The sequence below is a fragment of the Emydura macquarii genome, unplaced genomic scaffold (genome assembly GCF_026122565.2).
Source record: "Emydura macquarii macquarii isolate MOO-44397 ecotype Brisbane River unplaced genomic scaffold, CSIRO-AGI_Emac_v2 contig_968, whole genome shotgun sequence".
Classification (NCBI taxonomy): domain Eukaryota; kingdom Metazoa; phylum Chordata; order Testudines; family Chelidae; genus Emydura; species Emydura macquarii.
The window spans coordinates 9,073,288-9,085,778 of record NW_027131105.1 but is presented as its reverse complement, the minus strand read 5'-3'; the positions used below and the strand labels follow the sequence as shown (position 1 = coordinate 9,085,778).

At 41.1% G+C, this 12,491-nt stretch overlaps 1 protein-coding gene across 1 annotated transcript in view; it reads left to right on the top strand.

Moving 5' to 3' along the window:
- Positions 1-382: 382 nt before the first annotated feature.
- The window catches only part of TKT (transketolase), a 32,061-nt gene continuing 19,952 nt past the window's right edge, over positions 383-12,491 (top strand). The window contains exons 1-4 of the mRNA XM_067544169.1: positions 383-612; positions 7,606-7,723; positions 9,618-9,731; positions 10,609-10,706. Of these exons, the coding sequence (XP_067400270.1) occupies positions 506-612; positions 7,606-7,723; positions 9,618-9,731; positions 10,609-10,706 (437 nt within the window). The 5' untranslated portion in view covers positions 383-505. The remainder of the gene's footprint in view (positions 613-7,605; positions 7,724-9,617; positions 9,732-10,608; positions 10,707-12,491) is intronic.

Below are 12,491 nucleotides of genomic sequence, written 5' to 3'. Positions count from 1 at the left end.
AGCCTGGCACGACCCAGCCAACTGCAATGCAACCACCGCTCTGCACGTGGAAAGAAGCGGTGTCACGCTGCACTGGCAGGGCAGTCACTGTCCCTCAAGCCACCACTTCCCGCCCAGCGCGGGGAGCGGACTGGGGTGAGAGGGGGAGAGATGCATTGCCCGGGTCCTGGCTCCCGGGGCGGGGACTCTTAGGCTGGCAGCTCCTGGGACAGGACCGTGATCCTCCACCCCGCGCACCCTCGAGCCCCGTAGCTGCCTTCCCCCCCCGGGACTCACTAGCCGCGCGGCTGCTCCGGGTTGGCCCCTCCTCTGGGTGGCCCCGCGCTCGGGGCCGGGCTGCTGGCTGGGTGTGTCTCTCGCGCTGCGCGCGCCTGCGAATTCAGCACTCAGGCGGCGCGGGCTGCGTGTCTGTCTGTCGGTCGGTCGGTCAGTCCCTCACTCTGCGTCTGCTCCCAGCCCAGGCCTGGCCGCCCGCCCGCCGCGCCACACTCCCGCCGCAGATTTCATGGAGGCTTATCACAAGCCCGACCAGCAGGCGCTGCAGGCCCTGAAGGACGCGGCCAACCGGCTGCGCATCAGCTCCATCCGGGCCACCACCGCCGCCGGCTCCGGGTGAGTCCGGGACTGGGGCCTGGCTTCGGCGCCGGAGGCCACCCCAAATGGGGCCTGGCGGCCGCCCCACAAATCTCCGCGCACCCTCTCCCCTCCCGACCGCTCCTCGCTGCCCCCGGTGCAGACTGCAACCACCTCTGCCCTGGGTGCAGATCGCCCCTCCCCCCATCACTGCCCCCCCGGTGCAGACTGCAACCATCTCTGCCCTGGGTGCAGATTGCCCCTCCCCCGATCACTGCCCCCCCCCGGTGCAGACTGCAACCACCTCTGCCCTGGGTGCAGATCGCCCCTCCCCCCATCACTGCCCCCCCGGTGCAGACTGCAACCATCTCTGCCCTGGGTGCAGTTTGCCCCTCCCCCCAACACTGCCCCCCCGGTGCAGACTGCAACCATCTCTGCCCCTGGGTGCAGATTGCCCCTCCCCCCATCACTGCCCCCCCGGTGCAGACTGCAACCATCTCTGCCCCTGGGTGCAGATTGCCCCTCCCCCCACATTGCTGCCCCCTGGTGCAGAGCAGACAGCCCTTGTCGTCCCCCCCATCGCTGTCCTCAGTCTCAGGCCTTACCTGCATGTAATTCTCCCTAGCGCCTCTCTTTCTGCCCCAGTGGCCTGGCCCGCCTCTGTCTGCCCTTTGTCTCAGTTGTCCCTCGCGCCCCGCTTCTCCCTTCTTCTGGCCTCCCAGTTTCCCAATCTGCTGGTCCCCTGGCCAGTGCAATGAAATGGGCCAGGTTCTGCCCGCGGCTGTTATCTGTGCATTGGGCAGTGCAGCCGCTGGGTTTGGGTTCAGTCGGTTTCGTTCTCACCCGGGTAACTGAAAGCAGAATCTGCCCATTGGTTTCACCCTTTGACTGAATTACAAAATCCACAGCAGGTGATTGCGGAGCCCTTTGTGAGGAGTCTGTGTGCAATACTGCACGGTGTTTGTGAGAGCAGCGTGCTTCTGTCCTGGGAGCAGATGCACGGTCTGGGACGGACAGAACTGAGAATGCTCGCCATTGGGAGATCTGGAGCTTTGAAGCAGCTGCATTTCCCAAACTTGCCATGAGGAAAGCTTGTTAGGTTAGAATCCCTGCCGGTTTTAACATGAACTCATTGGTTCCCTTCAGTGAAGCCCTTTCTGTATTTATAATGCATAGCATTTGGGGATTTATATCAACCACTTTTAGCACACACATCAAAAGGCCCAGTTGCAAAACCTAATTCATTTTAGTTTCTTTCCTTATATAAAGTATTGAGGGACTTGGGGTGCTGTGTATATTTGGGTGGGGATATGTTTACATATGGATTAGAGGTTCATGGTGGGTGTTGATAGTGTGCAGTTTTGGGTGGAGGGTTGTACTGCATTGGGGTGTGTGAAAGGTTTAGAGGTGAGGTGTATGGGGGAATGGGTATTTATGGGAGAGGGGTGTACAGGGAGTGTGTGTATGTGATGAAGACAGTGATCAAAACACTTTTTTCATGTTGGGGAAGTTGCTTCAAAAACTAGCCAGTTCGGGTATATGTTCATGCAGGGTGTGAGTGAATGTAGTGTGTGGGAGGGAGGCGGGGGCCAAAGGGATTCCAGGGGGGTGGGGGGAATGATTTACACTTTGTCTCTCCAGAGTGCTGCCTCTTTTAGTCATGGATTCACCTTTGATGATGCAAGATTGGACAGGGTTCAGATTGAGAAAGCATGCATTTAACATTTTGACAGTTTAATTATGACCCTTTGGGGGAAATCTGATTGTGAACAAAGTGTATATAGGGTCAGTGTACTAGTAAACACTATGACTGGAAAGAAAGATCAGGAATGCTAAGTTAATGCAGAACTAAAAGCCAAAGAATTTATGCCTAGGGCCAAATCTTTTCTTTTTCATTTTGTGCCTGTCAGTTGGAACTAATTCTACAGAATTTCAAGTTAGCCCAAATGGGATTATCTGCAAAATGCTGCAGTCTCAAATGGGCAGTTTATTCAGGCCTCTGGACAGGATTTAGTTTAGGCTCTGATGTTTGCCGATTCCAGAGTTGGCCTTACTTTGATCGCGCTGTACCTATGGAAAAAATACTATTCACATTTATTTATACAAAATTAAAGTCAGGGTTTTGGCTAAACATCACACTTAAGCTTTTCATTGTGGAACACTGACTTATTGTATTCCATGTATTAGCAATTTAAATTTTGTTTACTCCTTGGAACTGTGGCTGCAAATGCATCTTTTCAAAAAGAAGAATTGGACAAATAATCCCTTGGATACTAAGGATTTAGTGAGAAAGGCTAGTCTACTACAAAATATTTTAAAGCTCTCTCTCTCAATTTACTAGCATCTTACCCTGTGTTTTTGACATAAGCAGTTTTTTACATTTTGTTTCTGAGTGTTGTATTGAAAATGGAGAGTGCAGGGTTGCTTCATGTCATTCCATATGCACACTGAGAAGATTCTTTTGGCTTTTTCCTGTAAGCTGCCAAGTTAATGAAAGTTGAGGATGCTCAGCTTGTCACAGGAATGGATCCTTAATTTCAGATGCTTGGTTTGATCCAGTCTGGGAAGTGAGTTTAATGCTCACCAGTTCCTCTTTAATTATTAATTTGTTTTAAAGCTACAACATTTGGGGTTGTGTTAGATAGAACTACACAAAATTATGCATAGCAAAAGTGGCACAAGACCTACTAACTATATGGGGCTTCAGTCTCAGGGTTTCATTCTGTATTTCATGTTGATCAGCATAATAAATGCCATCACTTTCCCACAGTTGAAATTATTTCCATGAGATGGAAAATAGAGGGAAGATTATGCTGACAAGTGATATTTTCTTAATAAATGAGACTTGATTACAAGGATAACACAATGCATTTAATAGGAGGAAAGAGCAAAGTTTCAAGAACACTCCGATAGCATTGGTGAGTCAAATCAAGCTTACTCAGTCATATATCTGCACACTTTTTGTCCGAAGCTTGATTACCTGCACAAGGCAAGTAAGGATTTGGCTCTCAGGGTGAGAAAGTAAATAGAACAGAATGGCCTTCAGTGGCATGATTGTCAATTACATATGAAAGACAAGGTGGGTGAGGTAATATCTTTTATTGGACCAACTTCTGTTGGTGAGACAGACAAGCTATGAGACCGACAAGCTTTCCCTCTCACCCATAGAAAAAAAGATACTACCTCACACACCTTGTCTCTCTAATATATTGTGGGACCAACAAGGATATAATAGTGCATACAAATACATTTGATTACAGGCTTATTACAAAGAAAGACTGTATGTCTGAGTCAGATTGTACATTAACTCTTTTTTAAGGAAGTTCAGATTTGATTTTAAAAGATGGTTTGTAAACAATAGGGTTAAGAAAAAATGCTTGACATTAAAGCATTTAAGAGCAAAACAGAACTTGTGGACTTCCTTGAAGGATGTGACTGCGAACTATGATCTGTGTTGTAAGAAATGTTGTGAGGTGGTGGTAGATATATTGAGCTAGTTACTGCAGTCTCATATTACTCATATTAAACTCTCATTGAAGACAATGGGAGCTTTGCCTGAATGAGGACTAAAGATGTTTTGTTTTAACTCATGTTAATCCACTGCAATTATATCTGGGAGTCAAAATATATGAATAAATATAAAATCAGTATTTCAGTTAACAAAACCACAACATTTAGGTAATTCAGAATTAAGACTGATGGTCCTCTTCATTCACCCAAGAGTACCTATAGTTACAGATGTCTGGGACTATCTGCCTTGATTCCTTCTCTTAAATAAATCCGTCTTGTTGCTTGGCAAGGATAAGAGTGCAATGCTTGCAAATGAATCCTGCCAGCTTCTCCAATACTGAGCCCAGCAAATATGGGGCTGTAACAACTACACACAATGATTAAGGTGACTCTCTCCTTTTAATTATTTTCTTTTCCTTGTGGCCAGGTGAGCTTCTGAATTATTTTTTTTTCCAGCTGGTGCATTTAGCTTAGTTAATTGTAAAGGATGAGCTGGCATCTTTGGCACTGTATCTTCATTGGTTTTGCGTGAAGAAGAAGATGGTCTTTTAGCCGCAGTTTGGCCAATATGTTAGAATCTTGACTGTTAAGAGATACGTTGTTTGAGAAAAAATTAAAGGGTGGAACTTCTGCAGTTCTTGAAACAATGGTTTCTTTGTAAGACTTGATAAGGTTCTTAAAAGTGGAAGCGGCAAGAATTTCTTTAGAAGCAGTTAAGTTTCACAACTTCTGGGGTATGAACGGACCTTGTTACAATACAATTGTCCTTTTTTAGTTTCGGCATTCATTCTTCCTTTATTGGCATTATTGTTCTTTTTAATTAAGCTCTTTTTAACTGAAGTGTGTAGCAATTTGCATAGAGCCAGTTTAAATATATATCAAGACTGAAAACCTGGCCCCATCAACAGAGCCAGGATTTCACCACAAAAGCCCAAGATGCAGAACCTAATTCCTTGTAGTCTCTTGTTTAATGGATACAGGTTCAAAAGTGTGGTGGCCCTTCTATAGAAGCCAAATGGCAATGAAGTTTACAAACCAAGCCATCCTTTTTAAAATTCAAAATTGGATGTCTATTCTGAATGGAACCTAGAAGATTATGTATAAATAAAGTAAAGATATTATTTGCCATATTTTTCTCTTAATAGTAATTTTAAATAACTTCTTTTCTAAAGACTTAGACCTAATAAACAATGCTTTGGGTTTTAATGTAACTTAGCACATAAAATTAAAAATGATGACCACAACAGATGGTCACATTTAATCTGATTAAACAAAATTCTGTATGCTGGTTTGAGAATTTGCATCAGATAGTGGAAATCAATCTCATCTTGGTTAATTTCTATAATTCAAAAAGCATTTAGTTAGCTAATAGTTATACAAGAACTTCTTGGAGTTTGTATTTTTATACATTTTTTAATTTTTTTTCACATACTCGCCATTCTAGGTTGCTTAAAATCTTTTTTCCTGAGACCAAGAGTTCATAGAAATATGGTTAAGTATAAAGTTAATACAATTAAAAGAATGAAAACTTTAAACAAGCATGTAAGGTTTATTGATTAACTCATGTATAAATATTTACTAATATGTTTGTATCATGGTTTAAAGCTAATTATTTTGGTTCCTTGTGTGTGAGTATTTACTAAGGGATGGACACTAATCTTTACTCCACAGTTTGCTATAGTGTTTGCATGTGTCTAACTTACTTCAAATTAAAATAAGAGAATATTACTGGGGAGGGGGACAAGTGTCACTAGCAAAAGGTCTTGTATTCTGATTTAAGTTCTACTGTAAACTGTCTTATGAATTCTAACATGCATGGGAAATGTAGAAATGGAAAATAAAAGTTTTGCTGTGTGACATATTCTTGACGAAACTGTTCTTGCATTACAAATAGGGCTTCAGGTTTTAAATGAATATCACATTAAAAACGTAATGCTAAATGTTTGTAGACAAGACAACAACCCTATTATTTGAACATTAGAGTTTCCTTCCATGACCAATGTTGAGATGTCTACACTGTACCTCAGCTATAGTGACTGCTGAGATCAAGAATAATCCTGTTTCATATAAATAAATGCCTGAAAATTGCTAATTTGGGGTCTAGTAAAGATCCTAACAATACCCACTATGTGGTTGGCAAATAAATGGTGAAAAAAACCCCAGAGGCCCTGTTTACAGGTGGCTAAAATGCCTTCTATTAGGAATGCATTTAATTTTAAGACTATTTTTTTTCATGTGTGTCTTCAGAGACATTTATAAATCATGGCCAGTTATACAATTCTTCGTGTTTGTTTGTTGGGCATTGCTACCATAGATTGATTGTACAAGGTGGATAGTAATTTCAAATGGTAATTATTTAAGTTACAGTAGTTAACACAAGTAACAGTATAAGAGTAACTTTCTGTGATATTTGAAACAGTACAGTGCAATAGTTTGCCATCGAGAGCTGGAAACAACACTTTTCATATTTACCCACATCTGTTTGATATGCTGTGTGGCATGACTACTTCTAAATTGGGGTGCACACTTCTCTGAGCTTCTATATCAAATTATGATTGAAGTGTTCCTTTGTGCTCTCATTTAAGTCTATGGCTAAAGTGTCCCTAACATCAGTAGGAGCAAAATTGCCCCCAAAATGCATCAAATACTAAAATGTATCAACTTGCTCAACATTTCAGACTTCAAATGTAGAAAATACTGATCCTTCCGTTAGTCAAAGATTTAAAAAATCAGCATTTTTCAGTTGTGGAACTGATCATGTTTTAAGATTACTTTAAATAAACTAATCCTAAAATTATCATTCCAGTTTTTATCATCTAAAATTTCTTTTATTGACATGAAAATAAAATGTGAGTGGAATGCTTCTCTTGTTTAATACTGTCTTATAAGACCTATTCTCTCAAAGTCCCCTCATATTAGCTGCTCTTTTGATATAAGATAGAACGTAATTGAGATTTACATAGTATAGGTCTAAATGTCCCAGAGCTCTTTGAAAAAATAAAACCCACAGCATTTCAAGGATGAAATTCTCCCTCGTGCAAAGGGCCTGCACAACACAGTATGCCACACTTAACCCTGCCCACTTAATGTGAATTCTAAGTGGCATGGAGGCCTCTGCCTGTGCCCTCTGCTTCAGGATGAATTTCACTCCTACTGATAAATTAATAGAGAGTAATTTCAACTACATATTGCGTATTCTCTTTTACACCTTAGAATTGCTGATTGTGATGACATTCCTTGGTATCGAGAGGAATGGAGTGCACAAAAAGATAAGGCAATGCCCTATCGGTATGGCCTGCATTTTAACATCCACTTTGCTTTGGATAACAAGACATTGTATGCTCTCAAAAGTACAGCTAATTGGCAGTAAGATAACAGCAGATGGATGGGTTATCAAAAACACTTAGAATTACATATTTTAATGATGGAGGGTTAGAGGACTGGCAAGGTGGTATTCTAATTATATGAATGTGAGCTGACAGTGGGCAGCTGTGATAATGTTGTATCTGCTTTGACTTGTAGCCACCCGACATCATGTTGCAGTGCAGCAGAGATCATGTCTGTGCTCTTTTTTCATACCATGAGATACAAAGCGAAAGATCCCCGAAACGCCAGCAATGACCGTTTTGTAATCTCTAAGGTAAGAACCACAACTAGCTGTACTATACCTTCCCAATCTAATTCACAGATCAGTTGTTTGTTAAATAAACATATCTGTTTTCTTGACTAATGTTCACTGTCATTCTTTAAGGTCCTTATCAGTACACAATTCTAGTAATGACAATAAAAATCTATTCTAAAGGGATTTAAGACTATTGTATGCAATAAAAGAGGAACATGCCAAATAAAATCTTGCTGAACATGGGTAATCATAATGCCTGAAAGGAATTGCCAGATTTCTATGCATCAGTGTGTTGGAGTAACATACAACTTATTTAAACAGTTAAGTTGTTTAATTACAAATTATATATTCTTTTCTGGTGCTGTCTATGAAATATATCCAGAAGTAATGTCATTTTAAGGCAAAGGTTATTTTTTAATGTTGTTCCAAGAAATTATACCGTTATGTTTTTGTTTTTTTTAAACCCATAAGTTATGGTTAAGCTTTTTGTGACCTCTCTTCTGTCTGGCCATGCTGCCTTTACAGTTATCCTTTCAGAGCTCTGATGATAAGCTTTGTCCTGCCAGCTCAGTTCTTTTGTTTGGGGTCTTCCAAGGGTCATGATAGGAAATAGCGTTGGTAGTGCAATGGATGGCACTCTTCCTCTAAGCACTAGCAAGGTACTAAGAGAACAGCACTCCTGAAGGTGTAGTTATTTAGCTAAGACATGAAACAAATGTCCTGACTGCTTGTGGTCATCAGTTTTCATGGCACTTTTAGCAAAAGTAGAAGGTTAGCTTAGAATTCTGGCTAAATTCCAGCTCAGGTAATTACATCCTGCCTACTTAAATTCCCCTTGCTATTTAAAGTCTCTCGATGTCCTTTACTTTCTATTCTAAACTGTTCTGTAGGGTTTAATGCTATTAACCACTAGCATATTGCTAGCATCTTCAATGGCAGATGCAGTGATCTCTGAGTGTGTATATTTAAGTTTTCAAAGCACTTGGGAAGACTTTACGATGAGTGGCATTTTAAATGTCTGACATTAAATAAAACTGACAAAAATAGTTGTGAATCTCTGTAGCAGGTATTGTTATACTATTTGAAATTAGGGTGCATCCCAACAGACTACAGAATGGGCTGCAAATGGGGAATCTGAGTTTTTTATATCTCCAGGCTGAAATATGGGATGTTATGGAGGTAGTGTGCTCACCCCCTAGTGGAGAGGAATTGTCTATAACAACTCCTGTATATCCTTTGCATGAAACAGAAACAGTGCCGTCTCTCAGCTTTCTTGGTGCCTACATGAATTCAGTACCTGGATGAGGAGCTGCTAGCTAAAGAAACCAGGCAATAATCTTAAATGCATACACGCTCAAAAGCTTCAGCAGGAAAAAACTCAACCCCCCATCTGTTTAGCAACACAGATTGCTATGAGTATGTCACTCCAGTACTTTGCTGTCTGCACTGGCTCCCCACTGAATACAAAGTCCAAGTTAAGGTCTCTGTCTTGATACTTGAAGTCCTCCAAAGGATTAGGCTTCCTACCTGAGAGAGAATCTCTCCCTCCTCAAGTATGACCTTTAAGAGCTTTAAAATAAGTGTGAAAGGAATCACATCCAGTCTTTCTTGGTTGGATATGTAATTATTGTTTTACAGGGCCTTGACCATGGAGAGAGTAAAAGCAGGAATCTGTGGAAATCCCAGGTCTCTGAAAGAAACTCAGAGGACTTAGAGGCAATATGAAGCAGTGATTTGTTTGCAAGCATTTTTTAACTTGATCCCTTACATTAAAAAGAGACTTTTAGTGGACATAAAGAGTCTAGGGAGCTGAATTGGTCATGTTTACACATTTTTGTATTTTGTTTTGGTATGGAGATACCATGAGAAGTTGCTCTCTGTTTAAAAAAAAAAAAAATGTTTTTCCTTCTAGGGCCACGCGGCACCAATTCTGTATGCTGTCTGGGCTGAGGCAGGCTTCCTACAAGAGGAAGAATTATTAAACTTGAGGAAAATTGATTCCATTTTGGAAGGACATCCCGTACCTGTAAGTATTTGAGAAATAAGCTTAATAATAATTAAAAAGGAGCTTCATGTGAATCGAAGTATGCACATATTTTGCAACAAATTGTAGTTGCTGAGTACTGCCCAGTAAAGACAAAGATTTTTAAAAAAAAGAAGACAATAGTGTCTGTGGTTAGAAAAATAGAGAACTGGGTGTCCCAATAGAAGTGGATGCACAAGAATATGACTCTTCACATTTTAGTAAAGTCATAAACACCAGTGATGTCCTCATACAAACCACTTTTTATGAAGTTCCAGCATGGCTCATCTTCCCTTGTGGGGAAACTGAGGTAGAATCTGCTGGTTTCAAAGGAAGCCTATCTGATTGCCTCAGTGGCTTTTCACCCCCACTCCTGCTAGACCCTCCCATCCAGATCTATTGTTTCTTTGCTGTCACTGCCATTACCCTAGGGAGAAGAGTAAGAAAAGGCTTCTCAAGCAAGGGGCCTCAGATTATTTGTTGGAAGTTAATGCTGTTCTTTTCAATGTCCGCTCCTGATCTACCACTTCCACCCCTCTTTGATGGGATCAGTTTATAGCTGCAGGGCAATTTAAAGCTACCAGCGGCACGGTGGCTGTTAAGCCAGCTGTGCTGCCAGAGGAAAAGGGGGACAGGGCAGCATATGGAGGGACTTTGACTCCATTCAAATGTGCCGAAATCCACAGAGTTGAATTGGGATGGCTTTTGGCCCAGGCCCATTTCCTTAAGCTCTTCTTAGTACCTGATTGGAATCTCGTCCTGCTGCTGTGAGAGTCTACCAGAATGGGAATGAGCTTTCTCATCATGACAGGATTTAGTCCTGTGAATTTAGTCTCTGTATTTCTTAATGGCAAAGTAACTGTTGCTTGTTTATTTTCAGAAACAACCATTCACTGATGTAGCTACTGGATCCCTTGGGCAGGGACTTGGTGCTGCCTGTGGTATGGCCTATACTGGCAAATACTTTGATAAAGCCAGGTAATTCTTTTCAGTTTTTAGTGTTCGTAGATATGATGGGGAGGAAAATACTGCTGAAAAAACAGATTGCATTCCTACCCTAATAAAAAGTGGCTTGTTCCATTATTTTCCACTCCTTACCCCAACTCCAAATTCAGTTTTGAAATGACAAATTAAAGATGGCCAACAGAGAAGCCTAGCTAATAAAATTGCCATGGACCCAAGCATTGACAAGAATTGATGCATGATGTCCCTGTGTAACGTAACAACATTGCAAGGGTGATATTACTATTCCTGAAAAGGGAAGGTGTCAGGTTGTGTGGAGCAGCCACTAGCCTTCAGCATATGAAGAACCACTGTTCATTCAAAGCTGTTATGCCCTGTTACTCACAGGGAAGAGTCTAGCTGAATATAGGTGTTGCTACAGAGTAAAGACGGGTGGCAAAGAAAATGTGAAGCACAAGGGTCTGGTTGTGCACTTATTAAAATCAGTGGGAGCACTGCTAGGCTGTAAATAAAGGTCCAAAATGTCAGCTGAAATCCTTACAACTCCAGTGTATCAGGAACTATCATTTCTGCCATTTGTCAGGGCGGAGGACAAGGGAAGTAGGTGTCCAAAGGCATATCTGTATGAGTAAGAAAATGATCTCATAAGGTTGATATATGTTATATGACTGTGTTAGCACATTCACATGCAGGTTGCTAAGTCAATATAGTATTAAATCCTACTCTATGAAAGAAGATTTGCTCATTTTAAAATAGTTGAACAGGTGGTAGTTGTAGGAATAATTTACTCAGTGATTCCTGGAAGCAAATAGTGGTATTGCATGTAGTTCTGGAGAGCAGCCAATATGTGTGGAATTGTAATTCGTCTGAGGGAATTACCAAGTTTAGGCAAGCATCTTATGAAATATGATTTAATAGATGACATTTATTGTGGTAATATGGAATAGTTTAGTAGCTCTTCTAATACTTAATTTTATTAGCCTTTTGCTCGATTTTGTTTTAAAATGATATATTTGAAGGTAAATATATTGCTGTTGTGGTAGTCAACAGACAGTATTCATTTTACATGGAGACCTATGTGGCCATCCAAAAAAAAAGGGGGGGACAAAAGATAAAGCATAAGGGCTGAATCCAGCAGGCCATGCTCAGGTAATACTCCTGTCACTGTGAGTTTTGCCTAAGAAAGTGTTCAGTATTTGAGGAAATAGTCAGTAAAACTATGTAATGCTTTTATATTTGCTGTGGATGATCATGCATATTCTTACTATTTAGTTTAGCCTTGTCTGATTTGTGGTTTCTCTGAAATGAAAATGTAGGTGTTCTTTCAAAGGAGTATACTAAATGGAACTGCTGAAATGAGGAAATTAAATGAGGAAGTAAAAAGCTATCCCTAAATAGTTTAATACATTGCCAGTGATCTTGCTGAGTCACAGTGACCAGTGTTTAACAGGCATGTTCACTCCAGCTTTAATGATAATAAGATTCTTTGTTACAACTCCTTTCCCAAGGTTACCTGTATCTTAGCTTGCTGCTGCATTCTTTCATCATTATAATTGCCATTAATGGAGCATTTCCTTCCTATCGATATATCACATTGACTTGTGTCTGGAGGCAAGGGATGTAAGGAGGATACAATGTATTTTACATTATATTTTCCACTTTTAACCGTTTTTTTTATTCATGCTCAACAGCATTCTTATACCTGGGCACACATTGCCAAGTATTTTGTAAACTTACCTAAGATGCCTGCACATTTAAAACCGGAGTGGTATTTGGACTAAAATAGTGGAAGAGCTTATG